A 20,610-nucleotide genomic window follows, 5' to 3' on the forward strand; every position below is an offset into this window, starting at 1 on the left:
GGAAATTATTGAAAGTGTCAGTTCGCTTGTGGATGTTGGGTTTAATCATAGCTGAAATGTTTTGCTAAAAAATAATTCTATTATTTCTCTCGCCTCTTTCTCTCTCATCTGGCTTCAACAGATCTGATGAGTTTTGATGACTTGTCGTCTACCTCGGAGAAGCTCTCTCACCTCACGACCAACCGACCAAAGATGACTGGAAGGAGGCTGCCCACGCAGTTTGGCGGAGGACAATTGGTGAGGATGTGCTCTAGCGCTAACAATCCCCCGCTCCCTTTAAGTTGACACTGACCTTTTTTCTTTTGATTGTTATTATGAGGAGCTGTCTCTCTTACTCTCATCATTCTTACCATCTCATGTTAAAAGTTAGGCTGACGTCTGGTAATATAGTTTCTGCAAGTTGGTCTCTATATTTGTTCCTACGTATTATTTATGTGACAGAAGAAATCTCTTCTTTTCTCTGACAACTTTAGTATACAAGCCTTCACCTGATAGTTAAAGAGATTTCATGAAAACAAAGACAAATGGCTTTAGAACAGCAGTCCTTGTTTTTGCTCAAAGCTGGTGCCTTACAAAGCAAACTGCTGTAGATAGCAGGTGTTTGGCTTTTCCCACATTTGGACCACATTCTTGAATGCAACCAAATACTGTTATCATTAAATTGCCATCAAGGTCTTTATATCAGTTTATTTTGATTTCGGGTGTACATTTGTATCATAGGTTTGGCGTCTTTTCTTTTAAAAATCTAACTTCTTTATACCTGCAGACTCCTTGCAAATCCTACCATGACACTAGAGCTAATAGTGTAGCTGTTAACTGTCATTGACAGATGCAATCGTTTCAGGACTCTGCAGCTTTTCCTGTTTTCCCTGTTTTCCCTGTCACGAGCAGCACATTTTATCCCAACATGATTCCACAGTTTCCATTACAGCCCAACAAGGAAGTGAGTGTGGAGAAAACCTTTAAGATTGATGAAGAAGATGCCAAACCAAAGCTAACAGAAACCAGAAAGGTAATTTAATTTCATGTCTGTTTAGAGGAAACCTTTAGTTTAGTTACAGGTGCCCGCTTAGTGACATAACTGCCTCATGAAATGAAGCAAATAATGAATGGTCTTAGCAGATCTTTGGGTATAAACCTGTGGAAGCGATGGCAGCTGTTGCCAGCGGCGTTGCTGATGGTAGCACAGCAGTGATGGTTTGTGTTGTGTGAATCTGGTAGGAACTAAACAGTATAGCACACTGCCTGCTTATGTTGAAATCAAGTCAGCATGGTACTCCAGTCCACATTGAGGCTTCTAATGTGACATTGTGGACATTGGTCAAAAGTTGTCCGCCATATTGGATGCGATGCAACTGCTGGTTGTTAGGGAAGCAAGTCGTCGCCATCTCATTGGCAGTAGTTTGAGGTTGCTGAGTAAATCAGTTGCAGAGAAGATGCTGCACCAAAAATGAAATGAAAAGGGATTGTCTTTTTCTTTCTTTAGCTGTTTCATTTTTTAAGGCAGACTGTCTCCGTTCTTGGTTTGTGTCACACTTTTCAGTTTCCCTATACCTCAGAGAGCAGGTGGATAATGTTTATGGACAAATCAAAGACGTCTAATCAAACCACAGCTGCAACAAGATTCTAGGGTCCAAAGCAATCATAAGGAGCTTTCTATATATTTTTCCCTAGGAACTGGTGGTGACCACTCTGTAGGCTTTGGTGACTAGCCTTTTATTCACTATGTTGTCACCATGAATGTCACACATCCAAACTAGCAGATAAGCCAACATCACATGGTTAATGCTGACATGCAAAACCATAACACGGCTCTTTCAGCCCGGTACAAAAAGGTGTTTTTCGATGCATCCTATAAACCTTCATACCAAATGGACCTCTCAGTCATGTTTGTGGTATTTGGTTTCTTAGTTCATAGATGCTGCTTCACAATCAAGGTTGCAAACATTAGTTGATAACTTGGAACTCCACTCTGGTCTTGCTCCATTACTGATGCCAGTGTTGAATTAATAATCTGCACCTCTCACTGTGAGTAAGAGAATTGAATGTGTCAGGAATCCTCACAGCTTTGTGTACTTTGTTAGTGTTAGTGAAGTGATAAATGAAAACAGGCCCAGAATAAATACAGTAAAATAAATTTAATGTTTTTCACTTTTCCTGTTTGCACACAGATGTGCAGCTGGCAGTAAAGAGCTGAAGTGAATGATATTCAGTCACAGTGTATTACTATGTGTTATTATTGCTTCTAGCTTCTCAAATAAGGTCTCTGACCGAGCATGAGAGTGAAAGCAATCAAGTGCACAATCAAAAGGAAGTGGAACATCATTGTTGTTGGCCCTTTTCAGTCATGTTGGCTCACTTTGACCACAGTTTGCAGTTAGATAAAAAACTTTGGGGGGAAAAAAACGAGTTGAAGCTGTTTGTGATTGGACCGTGGATCGGCTTGTCGTCACCAATACCCAGTCCAGCTTTTGTGGCTCAGTATCTGACCAATACCCAATGCAAGCCTCACATCAGCACATCTGGAGTACATAGCTACATACAGATTCTTTTAAGTGTAACAGTAAAAACAATGTCTTGATTGTATGGTCAGAATAAACCACCATAGTGGAAGTTGTCACACCCGTGTCAAACAAGCTGTTGCTCAGCCCCTGCTACTCCTATTTCTCACCATCACACATTTACAGTTCACATACTCCGATTATTTCCTGACACATTACCTACAGTCTGTTTGTTCATCTTGAGACTTCCATCTGTTTGGTTCCTTTCAAGTCCTCTGCTTTCAGATTTGTCTAATTAAAAGCTAAAGTTATCCCCAAGTTGGCTTTTTAGGGAAAGTTTGGCATGTCACACAATCCTTTTAGCATTACATCACTTTTTCTGAAAACGCTCACTGAATACAAGTAGCTACAAAAAACAGCACTTTGTTATTTTGCTTTAAGTCAGTGTTGTTTACCTACATGAAGACACGAAGTGCGATGGGGTGATAAAGACTGAATATCCCCCTTCACTGGAAAACACATTGTGTAAATCAGCCCCGTGTTTTTCTTCCTACACTGTAGCATTGGATTTAAATTCCTCATCTGCTCTGCTGTCACAGTGGATTTAATTTGAGAGCCTCACCATTAAATTTGCATCACAGATACTTTTCCCTGAGGGTGCAGGTATTATAATGACAAGATAAAAACATCCAATTAAATTTAGTTTTAGATTGGAGGTCAAAACAGACACACAAAAAAGAATTATTGCAGAAAATTCTTGTCTTACATTTTTCTCCTCTCATGTCTTAATAGCCTTCCACAAACACCTTATTGTCACCGTCATTCCACAAGCCTGACTTCGGAGACTTCGGAGCCTCTCTGGGCAGCAAGGCGAAGGTGGAGCATGAGGAGTCGAGCTCCCAGCTGGAGGAGCTGAGGAGCCAGATGAAGGAGCTGCAGCTCACGGTGGAACTGCTCAAGTCCCAGCAAATGTAAGGACACATGAGCCTGATAAGGTTTGAGGGCAGGACAGGAATGGAAAGCTAAAATTGTTCTTCAAGGTTCTGACCTTATAAAATAATAAAACATTATTATAAATAAAACATACATAAATATATGATTTACATCAAATTATTACGCCACTGCCAAACCCAATACCACTGAAATGGTAATGCGTACTCCTGTATCTCTGAATTAGCAATAGCTACCGTTTCTGTCGAGCTGATTTATCGCCTCAAGCATTTTCCAACCATCATTCTCTTTAAAACCATCCTGGCTTTTTATAATAAGTATTATAATATGTGTCTTTTGGATTCTGACGACATTAACTCAAAGTTCATTTGAGGCACTGAAACTGGTTCTGAGGTGTGTTTAAAGGAAGAAAGTGTTTAGATATTTATGATATTCGCTGCTAAGGTAGCCACATGCTAAGGTTGCACATCTCTGTTCGTTTATTTCCAGGAAAGAGATCACTGAGCTTCGAGGAGAGCTGGATGACGAAAGGCAAAAGCGTGTGTCCCTGCAGGTAGTATAGCTCGCAACTGAAACACAGGCTGAGCTGTCCACATTCATTAGACCCATTAGTTTAGACAAATATTGATGCTTTTTGTGCACACGTGAACAGCATCCAGCTCTGTACACTAGTGACTTTCTACTGACTCAGTAATAGAAGTTCTATGTGATCACAGCTGGGACCGTCTAAATGTAACTTATTACATCCACTAAATAATGAGTGAACACATGAATGCATGCAATAATTAGTCATTGTTCATTAATGTTAAGACCTGCTGACAGCAAAACACCAAAGCACTCCAGTCCGTCCGTCTTCATTAAACTCTTCTCATCTGCTGACATCAGTACCAATTGAATATTTTTGCTCAAAGCACATACTGCCTCAGGGTTGAAAGTGCAAAAACAGCATTGTTTCATTTCGCAGTCTATGCGTTGGCATGTGTTGAGTGTCCTTAGTTTATTACCAGCAGCAGATTATTTCCTCTTCCTTCCTGGTCAACACTCACACGTTAATGAAAATCAAAACAATAATAAAAAAATAAAAAAAAACTGGCTGCATTTACGAGTTTTAAAGATTTCATCCCCACAGCATCATGCACACATGAAGCCTTCGGTTTTTTCCCTTTACACATGTAAAGAAATGTAACTGTTTAATAACACATTAAGCCCTTAAGGGACACACTGCACCAGCTATACACATAACGGTTACTGTCTGTCCTGAGTTGTCCCATCAGCTCATAAAAGCATGAGTGTTGTGCAATGTGTTTGCTAACTCTAAGCTCAGATTATTCAGAGTTGTGTTTATGGTTCTTCTCAGCTCCAGTTTGAGCTTCAGATAATGAAAGTAAAGGAGTTTGGGATGGATCAGCATTATTTGGGCCTTTTTTTTTCCTGTGCTAATGACAAAAAGCACCTACAATGGACAATGTTTATCGTTAAAACAGGGCGGTTATTCAGCGAACATGTTTAAGTTGCATCGTAGGAACTGTGGGATCCAGGGTTTTGGAGGTGAAAAGAGAACTGTAGTATAACATCTGTGGTGTTTAATCCCACATATTGTGGAATTAAACACCACAGGAATTCTGGGTTTTTCCCCGATCCTGTCAGGAATTCTGCCTTAAACAGACAGGCTCTCTGAGCATGATGTCTGTGAGAGAGACATTAGTAGAGAGGGTTTTTCTGTTAGCTGGTTTCGTTATAAATTTCAGGCTGATGTTTCACCAGGTGAGCAGCTACCTGATGGATCCTTTTTTTTCTTTCTTAAAAATCAAGTTCTGTGCAGAACGTCAAGAATGAATATTTAAATCATTCACTTAAAATTAAAGAAAGAAAACTGATGACCGAGGATACGCCTCTAGGCTAACTACACTCCCTGACTGTTGAGAACACATTCAGCGTCCATGTGCTGCTCATGTTAAACTGAGAGATTGAAGGTTGGTCCACTCTGCCCGGCCGACCTTTCTGTCTTCAACAGGGCACCAATATAAATTGGATCACAGGAGGAGGGGTCCCCCGCAGAGAGCCCCACGCAGGGTCAGACTCGCATACAGAGAAACATAACTGCAGATTAGTTTAAGCCCCCCTGCAGTTAACTTCAGCTTCCACCTCAGCTTCCTCATCCTCGTCAAAGACGTTGGCCGTGCCGTTCAGGTTTTCCTCCGGCTTGTGCTTTCATTGTCATTCAATTCTCCTAATCCCCACCAGTGGAAAAGCCCCACAGCAGGATGCCACTGTACCTCACAGAGGGATAATGACAATAACTGACTCACAAGCTCAATCTACTCTGGCAAATCGAATATGGCTGCAGCGCCTTTTCAGTGTGATATGGGGCAAAACATTATGACCAATCACTTAATTTGAAGTTATTTTGAATACCTGCACTCTGCGTGACCTCTGGAGGTCTCTGGCATCGGCTCATTCGCGGCATGTCATGTCCTGCAGAGCATGAGCCATAAAATGGGAGAAATCATTGTGAAAGTTACAAATCTGCTCTAACAGTAAGGAGTGTTCCTGGTAAACGGCTGTGGAATTGAACCAATTTGAAATCAGATGACCCTGCATATAAATCTGTGTTTTATAATTTACACTTTCTTTTGAGGATTTTTTTTTTTTACTGCCTCTTTCTCCAACAGTACAAACATTGTGCTACATTTGTAGCCTTGATAACATGTTTTTGGCCTCGTTGGAGAGGTGTGCACAGTGTTGTTCCGTTGTTCCTCTCTCTGCATAGCCAAACAGCTACTTCATTGGACACAGTGTAGCTCCATGCATCCCCACCCTACACACCAACTGTAAGAAGTTTATTTTTTCTTCACAGATGGAGATCGAGAAGCTAAAGCGAACCATCCACTCGACGTGAAACTCCTTGATCTAATCAACGGCAGTCCTCGGGGTCAGCTGCTGGCCTGCCCGTCGATCAACAGGAGAGCAGGAGGGCAGCGATGTATGGATGGTCAAATGGAGGGAGAGAGGGTGGAGAAATCCACCCACCTCAAGCACAATCCTTGTTCAGTGATCTACAAAAACAAACAAACTCACTCTCCATATTTGTAAGATTTACATTTTGCACATAAGATTTTTTTCAAGCTAGGTGTAAGTTACAGATGTATATGTTCCTCTCTCTCTCTTTTCTTTCTTTTTTTTTTTTTTTTAAACTTTTGCCAATACAAAAAGAAAAAAAACCCGAGGCCTTACTTCAAACTACTGCGCTGGACTCACAACTCTGCTGCTCTGGCTCTTTTCCAATCACTCTGGCGTTCCTTGAACTCCTCAGGGATGCTCCCAGTACTACTGACTTTGTGTAAAGCAGAGGGTGCTCGTTTTCCTTGCCTAATTTCTTTTTGATTTTTATAATGCACAAAAATTTATTTTAAACAGATTTGATTATTTGAGTTTTCATCTTCAGATTAAAATGCGTTTTTCTTTCTTGCACGGCGCCTGTCAGCACAGCACCACCACATGGCTGCAGCGTGTCAGAGCAAGCTCTCGCGTTTCTTTTTTGTTGTCTTTTGATGTTTTCTAGCATTCCTACCCAGAATAACACTACTGTGCCTGTTTCAGAAAAAAACAAACAAAAAAACAATCTATTAAATGTTTGTAATGGGATCTGGAATATTTGCAGCATGATATTGTATATCTATATTTTTAAATCTACTGACACGCTTAGTCAAATATTATATAGAGGGCCTCTTCTATGCTGGCTCTTCTATTTTTGTGAGAAAAACACAAAAAACTTAGCCAGAGTCATAAAATGCAAGAAAGGCACGAGGAAGGAGGGACTACATTCTTCTGAAAAGGCAGCCTCATTACGATCATCTCTGCTACTCGCTTGTCTATTCATAGCTCTCTCCCATCCCTGTCATTTCTACCTCCACCTTCCTTACTCTCATCCATCTTTGTTTCCTGCTAAATCGTCTGGTGTCTTTTTGCTCAGCCGACTACCCCCTCCCTCTTATGTTTAATCTACAACTCCACATTCCAGACACATGGGTTAAACTAACTGGAAGAACATGATGAAGCGGCGAAATTCACTCACGTCCTTTTTTTTTTCTTCCCCCTTTTAATCGTCTGATGATAAAACACTGCTGAAGAATGAGATTATCCTGGTGGAAACTGGTGCGATATGGGTCAACTAGTGTGTTTTTAGCCATGTTAGCATGGATGATGGGTATAAGTGTCATGCAGCTTGATCCGTAATGTTTCAGCAGACTTAAAGTTACATGCATACATACATCCACCAGATTTGCACTACCATGATTTGAACTAGTAGTTGGTTTGTCATGTTTGTCAGTGTATAGTTACAGCACACTGCGCTGCCACACCCTAGGCTAAATTTTGTGTTTCCACATTTCCACTTCAAATGCCTGCACAACTTGCCACAGCCATGTTTATCATGCACCAATTAGCCATAACATTAAAACCATTTTCCCAATATTGTGTCACTTCTGCCTGTGCCACCAAAGTGACACAGAAGAGCTCAGGAGGAGCTCCAGGAAAGACCTGTGGCATCTGGGAGTTGGCGGTGTTCAACGGGTTTCAGATTGGAGAAGTACTTTGAGCACCTCTCATGTGTTTGGTCTATTACAGTAATGATGCCAGAAATCCAACATTTCTTCATAACATGATGGTCAGTGTCGTTCACTTCACCCAGTAGTGGTTTCAATGCAGTGGCTGATTGCTGTATGAGGCATCAAATGAATCAGTCAATTAACTGACTGATGATTAAATTAAGCTTTATAAAGTGAGCAGGGCTGACCACTAGGAGTCTACAATCTGAAAAATTACACATTAGGGGTTTTAAGATGGAGTTAAATAAAGATTAGAAGTTACTGCTTTTTACTGGACATTGAGCAAACAACTGTCGTTAAATCTCAGGCAGTTTCTATAGCTGGAAGTACTGCTACAGTTAAGAAAGGTAACTGGATTTTTCTCACTTGTCATGATGTTTAGGGGTACAGAAATGTAGAGCATGGTATCACTAACGCAGAAGGCCAAACTCAGTCAGTTCTAACTGGAAGCTGAATATATTTGTTCATAGGAGTATATTTCTGCCATAATTTGGGTCCACTTGTTCCTGCAGGGATCATTATAACAAAACATTTTTGTGGAGTTGGGAGGTGCACCATCCATAGTTTCCATGATTCACTGTATGTTTGAGTACACAAATCATCTGAAACCTTTGCACACAGTGTGAAATGGAAATTAAAAACAAAATGTAGAAGAGCGCAAAAACAGCATCAAATGTTGAAACTGAGAACCTTTTTTAAAAGCACTTTATGTCCATGAGTACTTCTTGTAGTTTTGCCTCTGTACACTATCACAGTGGATTTTAAATCAAACAATGATTTTTTTTTAACAAGAGTTTTGGATTATTTGGAATTTCTATGAAGTAAAATTTACATATACAGCTACTAGCCATGCCAGCTCCCATAAACTGTGCACTGATCAAAGAAGAAGAGGTAATGCAACCTAGTAACAAACATGGCCCTTTCTCAGCTTATTTATAATTCATTGCTGGTATCAAATTTAAAAGGAGCTTGTAATTTAAAAAAACAAAACAAAAAACAGATTTCTCAGTTTTAACATTTCATGTATTATATTGTTTCAACAGTTTGCAGCTGATTGCAAATTGGCTGGGATAAATATTGGCACCTTCAAAGATGGATGCAATGGTTCTCAGCTGGAAAAGGTGGAGGATGTCCAGCTCCAGTTTGGGAATGAATGTGCCTCTGTAATGTATTCATGAATGGAGATTAATAAGTTAGTTGGGATGAGGAGCTCAATCATTTGAGAGGGTGCACTGCTCCAAGTAGAAAGGAGGCAGTTGAGGTGTTTTGAGCAGTCGGGCTGATGTCTGTCTTCATACTGCTTACGCTCTAGCTCCATTCTGTAGCCCTGACTCTCACAATGTTCAACAGCTTAACTGAGAAACTGAGAGCAGCACAGTACCAAGTGCATCCACCTCTGGCTTCACTGCAAGTTACAGGGATGTTTAAATTCTGACACTCGTAAGTTTCGTTTCCAGGTTAGATGTTCCACATTGTGCTACCACAAGGACAAAAACCTGTTACTGTTGTTTGTATCTTTGTCTTAATGTTGTTGTACATATCTCACAAATGTCTTAAAAAAAAAACCATCTCTTTGTACTTTGAAGTCTTTGCCGGGCCTGATTCTGTGTGCAAATGCTCGACTGGAACTGTCCATGATTGTGTTGGAGAAGAATCTAAGCCCCACAGTGGCCACTTTGATGCTTTGTGATCTGACCTGAGTGGTCATGCACTCACACAATACATGGATTTCTGGCTTTGAACAAGTGTGGCTCTTAATGCAGTGTGGCCAGGCAATAGGCTAATGTGGGAAACAAGAGAGGGGACGTTTTAGGTGATGGCTATTTACGGAACATCTGTAATATGACTTTTGCATATTTTACATTCCAGATTTTGACACCAAGAAAATAAGAAATGTGTGCACATTTATAACATATTTTCAAGTGATTTTGTTTACAAGAGCTGTATCCTTGCATGAGCTGAGATTCTTTGCAAAAATGAATAAACATCATCTTTATTTACTGTCACAGATGCTTCCTTTTTCTTTTTTGTCTCTGCTTTTGAAATTGTATTTCACTTAAAGGTTTGCATGGACCCACAACAATCCTGAGACCTTTTCATGCTTGAGTTCTTTAAAACATTCAGGGAAATATTGAGTGGAAAATATTGACCGCTGACTGAGAGAGAGTCAGTGAGTTTTCTGAGGAAATGCAGCTCCCAGTGAACTTATCCTCAGCTGACAGATTCTGTCTATAATAGTACGTCTGCTCGTGAGTATGTGCGTTTAAATATGCAAGTGTGAACCTGGTGGGTTTAAATAATAGGATATTGTAGACACAAGTGTGGAGTTTTAGAGACGCAGGATAAAAATTTACATTTCTAATGTTGCCTCAAGACATAGACATGAACTTGTGCCGGAGTTCAGAGTCTATGTTAGTTTACGGCTGCTGTCCTTTTGCTGTTGCGAAAATCTAGAAATCCAGGTGCACACAAACTGACTGTCTTTAATTTATTAAGGCCAGCTTGATTCAGAAAAGTACCAGAAGCTCAAACATTTCCATTACATTTCTTATTTTTGTTCATCCATCCAATCTGACACCAGTATATCACATTTGTCACACAATCATCAGACCAAAACAACAAAAAGGTTTAATTCAGGCCTAGTTTGGTTTGCATTCTTCACACTTCTCCTATATCAGGGCTTATTTGGCCATATTATCTAAGTGGTGATATCTATCATACAGGAGAACACTGCAGTGGCTTCCTGCACCTTAATGACGGATATACATACAAGTAACTGACAAGGTTGCAGTGGTGAGCAAAGCAACCATTATGGCTGGTATACTGGCACCTTTAGTCCATCGCACCTTACTGCAGTATTGCCCTAGAGGTGTCTAGTGGCTGGAACTTGGAGTATGAGGATCAGCACTCCTTTCTGGGTTAATAGAGCAGGTCACCTCCTAATCAGAAGGTTAGTGGTTCAATCCCAGTCTGCATGCAAAATATCTTTGGCCAAGATAATAGCCCGAAGTTGCTCTCCGATGTATTTATTGGAGTATTAAGGTGTGTGAATATTAGATAGAAAGCACTTAGAGCATAGATGAAAGTGGTTATGTTAATTGGAAAATGAGGCAAGTTATGTAAAGCGCTATATAAGAACCAGTCCATTTAACATTCACCGCTGAAACAACAAGGCTGATGTGATATTTTCCTCCCAAACCTGGTGTTTAGTGGAGCAAAGCGATTTTACTTCATCCACCCTTGCTAATGGAATACATTGACAACAACTTGCATGCACCCACGTTTCCCTTTTTGCACTGTCACCACTGTGTGTGCCATTAGAGACACCTGGAATAGGCCGCTCCATTGTTTGCTTCCTCAGCAGGTTGCTAACCACCAGGCAGTCTCCTGGTTTGAAGTCGTGCAGTGCGTGGTCAGCTGGAGCAGCGTGTGCATCCTTCACTTGAACCTTTTGAAAGTGCCCAAAACAGCCAGACTCAATAAGCATTTACATCAAAGCCTCAGCCAAGTTGTGACAAGAAATTTTATAAAACTCAAACTCAGAATCACTGTTTTATTTTTTTCTCAAAATAAGGTTTTTATATCTATTTTTTAAAAGTAAGGAGTTGGAAATAACCCACCCTTTTGTCAACAAGAAAGGTGATTTTCTGGCCATGCACTGTTAGGTCACATTCAACCATTTTCAAAATGGCATCAGCATGATACGTACCCGCAGTGTATGAATTTATCTTCAAAATAGAAAATCACTATGTGAGCGTAGGCTGTGCCCTATTATGTGTACTGTAGGTGTGATACCTTCAACCTCAGCAGTCAGAAGGACCTCTCCTGCAAGGTATTACCCATCACCCAGTTATGTTGTCCTTGTTGGGGTGCTCTCTAGTCCAGCGCCCCCTTTGATTGCATGGACTACAAATGTTTGAATTATATTGTCACATTCTGGAGCTACCTCTCCCTCTGCCTGTGTGATTGCATCTTCCGGTGTTTGGGCATCTTCTTCCTGCAGCAAGAACTTGATACATGGTTGCCAGGTGGAATCTATTTGTTGATTTCATTGTTCAGATTCACAGGGCAGTCGGTGCCACTGATGAATATGCCAGTCAAACATTCATAATGTATTTCTGGTTAGACGTATAATCCATGCAGCGTCACTATGTGGAAGAAAAGCCTCCAACTCATTAGGGCCGTTATGGTTTCCTTGTATATCTGACTGTTAACATCTTGATCATAATTTTTTTATGAACCTCTCATGTAGGATATTTCCCAGTAACTTTTGCCATGCTGGTGCTAAAGTTTTACCCTTAATTTTAGCACCAGGCACCCTATTTTTGCCATGACTCTCAGTGTGGTTCGTTGGAATCCAAAAGCCTTAGAAATGGCTTTGACTGATAGATGTCAGTGACTTTGTTTCTCATCGATTCTTGAATTTCTTTATATTGTAAAGAATATAACAATATAGCGTTTGTTATATTCTTACCAAACAATATAACGCTAGAGCTATTGTTACTTTTTTTTGCCAACTGTTGTTGTCAGAAGTTTTTATACATTTAATGTATATATTGAAAATATATATATTGTGGTAATTTTTTACACTTTTAATGATTTCTCTGAACATACATATACATATAGTCTCAAACATATACATATATACATACTCCCCCACTAACATTTAGTTAAATGTCCCTAAGCAAATTGCACATCAGCGAGTCGCTTTTGGTAGCTATCATTAAGATTATATTATAATTCTCGCTGCATAGTTGACCTGTTAAATTGGCAGAATTGTTAAAATTTATTTAAACTGGTTTCCTGGTGTAGAGTCAGTTTAGTCCTAAAATTTTCAATTGGGTTGAAGACAGGGGTTTGGGAAGACTATTCTAGAAGCTTAATGTTAGCCTGCTTTATCTATTCCAGAACAAGTTGTGATTAGGAATCACGGTCCTGTTGGGTCTTGTGTATAACTGTACACAACAATTGTGTATAAATTGTGTATAATAATCTAGCTGTTGCTTTGAGATTAAATGGAAGAATCTGAAGATTGTCGTCCTGTTTTATTATTCACCACATTTTGTGCAAAGTACCAGCACCCTGGTAGCAAAACAGCCTAGAGCATGATGCTACCGCATCCGTGCGTGACAGCTGGACAGTGTTGGGAAGGTTACTTTTGAAATGTATTACACTACAGATTAAAAAATACATGCCCCAAAATATATTTTGTAACGCATTCCGTTATGTTACTCAATGAGAGTAACGTATTTTGAATACTTTGGATTACTTAATATATTGTCATGCTTTTTACAACAACCTGAATGTACTATTGCTGTGTGATTTATTTCTATTACTGAAGGCTATTCGCCATAGCAATACCAACTAGATTTTTAAAGCTTAATATAAAATGAGTAACAGTAGGGTGGACATTGAGTAAGGATGCACTTTTTGCAGTTTAGAAAACTATTCTGCGCGTATATAAAACAGGTCAGTGGCTCCGAACTATAGTAAAGGGACTTACTAGCAACTTTGGTAGTGAGAGACAGAGAAAGGTGTTGAAAGGCTGCTCCAATGGAACTTATTGTTTCGGAAGAAAACGTGAACACAGTGTACAGTCGAGTCTTAATAGCTTACTTACAACTGGGCTCGTCAGGCACTCTTTTTGGCTGCAGTGGTTATTATTATATTTACATGCTTCCATCTCCCGCTTCAGGTCGGTCATTTTTTGAAAAATGATTTTTAAGAAATATTTCTTTACGTCATTATGCGGCTGCAAGTAGAGGTGACATGGGCTGTGAGATTGAGAAACAGACATTAGAGTGTGTGAATGTGTTGATTTAGGAGTGGGGGCTTAGAAAACCCAAGGATATTTGGCATGCAGACTAGAGCAGACTGGGATTGAAACAACAACCTTTCGGTTAGTAGGTGACCCGGTTTACTAGCTGAGCTACAGACACCCCGCTCCATGTTTTGTAACCATTTATAGTAATCTGCCTTAGCTAACATAGCAACAAATGTTATGAATATTCGTGAGTGTAAACAATAAAAGCAGCTTGCAAAAGGAAGGAACTTGAAGTGGGTTGGAGGCAACTGCTTCCCTTTCGTGAGAGAAAACTTGAGCTCTTTGTGATCTCATTCCTGAGTGAGTTTTTGTTTATCCAGCAGTATCAGAGGTGAAACTCTGACATTGTCCAAGCCTGTGACCTGGTGGGGCATCACTGTCAGCAGTTGTGCAATCCAATAATTTAAGGACAGTTTTAAACATTTTGCTTATAAACCCTAAGTCATATAAAGTCAGTGAAGTCTTCTATACACTTAACTAAATTGAGTCGCTGATTGTATGACAGTAAAAGTACGTAAAGTCTGGGTCACTTCAGAAATTCAGCTGGGAACTGATGATTTATAAATATTCCAGGATCTCTCTCTGGAAAGATTTAAATACTTACGTACAGCATGTAAATTGTTACATTTGTGACCCCTGGTTACACCAGATGGCTAAAAAGGATGTGCCTGTATTTATGTAAAACCATGACCCAAGCTGAGATCACAGGATACAAATCCATTATGCCTTACTTGATGCATCAGTTGATCCTATTTTAGAACAAAGAACAGTGTTCTACTTGTTTGTACATTCAGTGTCATAAATGAACAGACAATCACTTGAGGCAGCTCGGCATCTACAAAGAGCTTCTTAGAATAAATGTTCTTTGGACTAGCTTTAATTCTTCAGAGGAAGAAAGGTGGTTGATGATGGTTCGATCACGTGTGATTGTTTCCTTGGCAGGAATTGTTGTCCCTTAAACTCAAAAAGAAATCAATTATATCTTTGATATATAAACAACTTATGGAATTAGATGTCCATTGCATTCAGTGGTTAAAATTAGGTTGGTTTGGGAGCGGGAGTTAGGAGTAATCTTTTCAGATCAACAATGGGAGAAAGCAGTATCCAATGTCCGTTATAGTATGTCCTGTGCTAGGTTACAACTTATCCAGTTCAAGGAGGACTAGAACTGCCTAACTTTCAGCACTACTTCTTAGCCAACAGGCTTCAGTTTATCTCAGGATGGCTAAAACACACCCTCTTAGATGAACCTTGGCTAGATGTAGAACAAGCACTCTGCAATAATCTAGAGATCTCAGACCTACCATTTATCAGCTCAAACATCCAACGACATGAATGCTTTAAAAGCATCAACATCAGCTCTTCTCTGACAGCATGGTGGGAGTTTCTAAAATTGACGGCGTCTTCATTAATCCCATGCAAATGTACACCTATTTGGAACAACCCTGACATATTACAAAACAATAATATGATAAACTTTTCAGATTGGAGTGATAAAGGAATCAAATATTTAGAACATATACTAGAAGGAACAGAATTTATTTCATTTGACGGACTAGTTACACAATATGGGATCAACAAGAAAAGATTTTTAGAATATCAACAAATTAAATCCATAGTAAAAAAGAAATTTAAACCGGGTCAAGTTGAACTACAAACACCACCAAGTGTGGTTCAATTTCTTACTCTTAAACCCCCCAAATTACTATCCAAAATATACAGAATGCTTTCTAAAACAGATGAATCAATATCACTTCCTATTGCAAAATGGGAAGCGGATTTATCAGTTAACTTAGACCTAAACTTCTGGTCTCAGATTTGCTTAAAAACCTTTCATCTAATTAGAAATCCCAGTCTTCAATTAATTCAATACAAAATATTACATAGAGTACACTATACAGGTCATCGGATGTTCAAGATGGGCTTTACGTCTACCAACAACTGCTCACACTGCCAAACCAATTCACCGGACAATTATATCCACGCTCTTTGGTTCTGTCCACCAGTTCAGAAGTTTTGGCGCGAGATATGTGAAGACTTATCGAAGTGTCTGAAATGTAACATTCCAACTTCCCCCTTAGTGTGTTTGTTGGGCAGCTTAGATAATGTCACTTCAGAAAAGAATATAGCCCATATGGTTTTCACTGCCCTATGCATAGCCAAGAAAACAGTCCTCATGAACTGGAAAAATAAAAATAATCTTAATTCTAACCAATATAGAAATTATCTATTAGATTACATTAGTCTTGATACAGCCTCTGCCACCACATCAGATCAATTGCTCTGGGCTCCTTTGATCAGCTCCATCACCTAGTGGGGGTGGGGGGTCATAGTTTGGTCCCGCCTTCACTGTTGTGATTGGTGTGGGGGTAGGGACAGGCTTAGGGCGTCGGGGGGTTCCCCGGAGGCATCTTCCTTGGGGGGCTCAACCCGGGTTAGCGGTCATGTCCGGTTAGGGGCTCTGTTGGCTCTCAGGTGACTGTTTCCTCGCGGTTGCGTGCAGCGGGGCTAGGGGAGGGTCTGTGCTGACGGACGTGGGTGACTGCGGTCTGGAGTGTGGAGCCTTCCTGCTGCTGCGGAGTCGGGGTGGTCTGCCTCCCCCCACCGCAGGGAAAAGGGAAACACCACCTGGGTCTGGGTGCAGTTCCCCCCTCCAGGGGCGGGGGCACCTAGACCCGGTTTGTAGAGTACGCTTGGGGAGTGTGATCGTGTGTACAACGTCTCTTTATGTCTGTCTCCACGTTGGTTGAGTGTGGAGTAAGTGCATATGAGAGCATGAGGGTGGGAATGGATGTTTGTATCTGTGTGTGCCTGTATGTCTGTGTCTATATGTCAGGTTGGGTGTCAGGCGCCACCTCTCTGGGGACATCTCAGGCCCTCCAAGGTTTGGAGGCCTATCTCCCCCTACCACCACTTCCCCTGCCAGTGGCGGACCCCCTCAGACATCGGTGCGTTGGTGGTTCTTTGTGTCCGGGGATGGGCGTCCAGGTACACACCGGCTCACTCCTTGGCGGCCGCTTATCGGGGCCTGGAGCCTGGGGCTCGCTCGGGCCACTTCGGAGGTGGGGTGCCCCCGGCCTCTCGGCCTGGGGCTCGGTCACTCAGGCGCAGCTGGCTGCCGGCGGAGCTCACGGGCGCGTCACTGCAACTCCCCCTGGCTTCTGCTCCGCGGCTGCTGAGTGAGCCCTCATCTGGGACTCTCCTCAGCTCTTTCCGGGACAGTGGCGCAGCTGCCCCTCTGTTGGTCTTCCTTGGTCTCTTGTGTTCTGGGGGCCTCTGGATGTCTGGAGTTTTGATCTCCTCCACACCTGCTTCATGCCCTGGAGGACGGGGCTGTGCCCCCCCCACACCCTCTAGCAGATTATTACATGAAGGAACCTTTTAAAAAACAAAAAACAAGCGCGTCCATGCTCACAGGTGTACACACGGGTGATCACACCCACAAACTACACCCTTTTTGGCTCCTACCTCAAAGCACACTGTGTTCTGTTGATCTTATGTGCTGCACAATAATGTTTAATATTTAGTATTTACTGTCATATTCCCATATATCATTGTGATGTTGTTTATTCTATTACTCTTGTTCTCTTCTGCTTGCTTTCTTTTTTCTTTCTCAGCAGGTGATCCAGGTGATTGATATATGCATTTTTTTTCTCTGCCCGTTCTGTTGGTTTTTGTCTTTTGCCCTTCTCCCCCGTCCCTCTTCTCAGCTGTTTCTCTTTCCCTCTTTCTTTCTCCCCTTCTTTCCCCCAGTCAAGTCTGTCCCGTATTCAGTAAGTGAAAATAAAATAAACAATAAAAGGTGAATTAAATGGACCATTACGGCAAGGCTGGGATGGTCAGTTTGGTAAAGTAAATCCGTTGGGCATCTTTCTTTGCCTTTAGACAACAATTCTGATGGCAAAGAGCCAAACGGGACAGGCCAAAAAAAAAAAAAAAACTTATCCAGTTCAAGGCATTGTACAGGGTTTAATATTCGAAGTCTCATCTGTCTGAGATTTACCCACAAGTGGTGGATCAGTGTGAGAGATGTCATGCAACCCCATGTGACCTGAGTCACATGTTTTTTCTTTGACCTAGACTCCGTGGCTTCTAGAGTCAGTACGGTACTCAGTTATTCTTTCCAAGGCTCTTGGGACTCAGGTCTGCATGGACCCTTTTTTGGCTATTTTGGGGCTTCCAGTTAATACTGGTCTAACTAACCCTACACACTTCAAAATATTAGCCTTTACATCACTTTTTGGCCAGATGTTGTATCTTGCTCCTTTGGAAATCTTCAAAGCCACCTTCAGTTTCTTTTGGGTTTTGAGATGTGATGTCATTTCTTAAATTGAAAAAGATAGGCCTAGCGACAAAGGCCAAATATGGAGAATTTTATCGAATCTGGGGCCCCTTGTAAACCATTGCAAGTCACTAAACGTTTTACCAGCTGATTGATATTATCACCCCCCCCCCCTTTTTTAATATTTTTTTTGTTTTGTCTTGTTTTGTTTTGGGTTTTTTGTTTTTTAATTTTATTTAAGTGTGTGTGTGTGTGTGTGTGTGTGTGTGTGTGTGTGTGTGTGTGTGTGTGTGTGTGTTTTCCTGATCCTTCTTTTTATTGATTAAACATTCATGATAATATAGATTTAGGTTTAAATGACCTCATTTACATTAAGTTGCACAGGAGGACTGTTATGCAACATTAATAACAACATAGTGCACATTTGCTTTGTAAACCTGGCTTACAGCTACAGAATAAATTGTATGCCATCAGGATTAAAATGCAACTTCCTGAAAAGATGATCCAATCTGCAACCAGAATGATCCATGAGGGATTCCCACCAAGATTTTTTTTTTTTTTACCAAGAAGCCACAAAACACATAGCATTTCAGTTCAAAGTGTCTAGACATTTTAGTTATGCTCTGCCACATGTTTCTATTCACTCTTTAGAAATGAACCGTGAAGTGTAAACACCTGTTGATAACATGGACAGAAAGAGATCCATTAGTCAGTATTGGTGAACTGTCATTCTGGATCATGAGCACTACGGGTCCTGGCTGAAGAAAAGCAGTCAATCCATGTAGCACTTTTTAGTGCCTCTGTTGTATTTAAAAGTATGGTCTACAAAGATTAGTGCTTATAAACATTATTAATTGCATACCAGAGACAATGCCATTCGATTATACCATGAAAATAACATTTTAATTGAGAAACTGGGGGTTTGTATTTACTAGAATACATGTATCAGGTAATAATTATGATAATCCATATAATTATGTTGATAGCTACCAGCTGTAGGATGCAAGCCTGATTAGAAGCTGCAGGAGTGAACCAAAACAGTAAATGGTGAAAGCAAGCTTGGAAACATTCCTTTTATATAGGAATACAACCAGTTGGCAACCAGTTGAGCCAAGTCCAGATTGCAGATTGCCTCCCACCAGGCAACATGTGCAACTGGGTTGTGATCAAAAGTGATGTATTTGGTCGCTGAAGGCAACAAATTAAAAAACAGTGGAATCACTGGATAACCAACAATTTTCTATTAGTTGCAAGGAGGTTGGCATCTTATTTTTTACTATGTGACAGTGCCATTAGGTTTGGTTAACTATTAAAACCTTAATGAACATGTCTGAAGTGGTTTATTGGTTGGAAAATTAGCACCAGCTGTATATCTTAATGTAAAATCGATCTGCCTTTAAAAGCAGGGTTAGATTGACCCTAACTTTTACAATGCTGCCTTCTTGACATTAAACAGTGGATGTCTTTAAATGTTCTAAAGTTAAATGAAAATAAAACTGAAGTTGTCATTTTCGGCAATGTTGACAACGCTCTGGGCCCCCTATCCTCCTACTGCAAGACACGTAGGAAACCTCGGTATCTACCTTGATGGTTCCTTTAAATTAAGTAGGCAGGTGAGGGCAGTAGTCCAATCCTGCTTTTTTTAGTTAAGACAGCTAGCTAAGGCAAAGCCATAACTCCCGACTAACGTCTTCAAAAGTGTCATTCACCTTTTCCATACTTGCAGATTGGACTACTGCAATTCATTGTATTTTGGTCTTGTTACGAACTTGCATTTTCATGTGTTTGTTCTGTGCAGGTAATGTATCTGTTTATGTTAATTCAGCTGTGCCAGGGCCCTGCTCCGATTGGTGCGTGGATATACAGCCCCGTCGTGACTGGTTCCAGCTGGAGGACCCGCCCATTAGAAGGAGGCTGGAGTGCCATGGTGGGAGAGGTCCTCGCGTTTCTCCTCATGACCCAGCAGTGTACCTGTGACAGCCGCTGGCTGCAGTGCTGTTTGAAAGTTGTGGAAGTGGAGTGGGTAGGGGTGAGCTGCCGTTTCTTTTGATCACCAGTTTTCTCCTGTTTTGAATTAGTTAAGGAGGTCAGACTCTGTCTTTATTTTTGGACTTTGTTTTGGGAAGGTCGGGGGTGCGGGATTTGTGTAGATTTTATTTTTGTTTATTATTTTGGCCTTGGCTCACCCTGAAGTGTTGACACTCCCGTTTCGTTGTTCCTCTTTTTTCCACTTTATAAATAAATCACATTATTAAGAACAGATTTGTTTCCTGTGGCTGCTTGGGTCTTGGGGGGGGGGAGCGAGTGCCTCACTCATGTTATTGCCTGGCCCTAGACGGGTCGTAACAGTCTCGACCAGGCCTCCATTTATTGTCTTCAGATGGTCCAAAATGCAGCTGCTCATCTGCTAGAGAGGATATAACCCCAGTTCTATCTTCTCTACAC

General features: G+C 40.9%; 1 protein-coding gene across 3 annotated transcripts in view; it reads left to right on the top strand.

The window, feature by feature from the left end:
• cd2ap (CD2-associated protein) overlaps positions 1–10,065 on the top strand; it is a 111,302-nt gene extending 101,237 nt beyond the window's left edge. For 2 of the 3 annotated variants that reach the window (XM_085432838.1, XM_085432841.1), the window contains 5 exons: positions 122–237; positions 920–1,012; positions 3,294–3,472; positions 3,942–4,005; positions 6,310–10,065. In XM_085432838.1, coding sequence (XP_085288964.1) covers positions 122–237; positions 920–1,012; positions 3,294–3,472; positions 3,942–4,005; positions 6,310–6,351 — 494 coding nt within the window. In that variant the 3' untranslated portion in view covers positions 6,352–10,065. The remainder of the gene's footprint in view (positions 1–121; positions 238–919; positions 1,013–3,293; positions 3,473–3,941; positions 4,006–6,309) is intronic. The other variant, XM_085432840.1, reaches the window with a different exon arrangement.
• The last annotated feature ends 10,545 nt before the right edge of the window (positions 10,066–20,610 follow it).

Source organism: Copadichromis virginalis, linkage group LG15, assembly GCF_057382275.1.
Source record: "Copadichromis virginalis isolate Kocher_CV1m ecotype Utaka linkage group LG15, C_Virginalis_male_GT1.1, whole genome shotgun sequence".
In the NCBI taxonomy this organism is placed as follows: Eukaryota; Metazoa; Chordata; class Actinopteri; order Cichliformes; family Cichlidae; genus Copadichromis; species Copadichromis virginalis.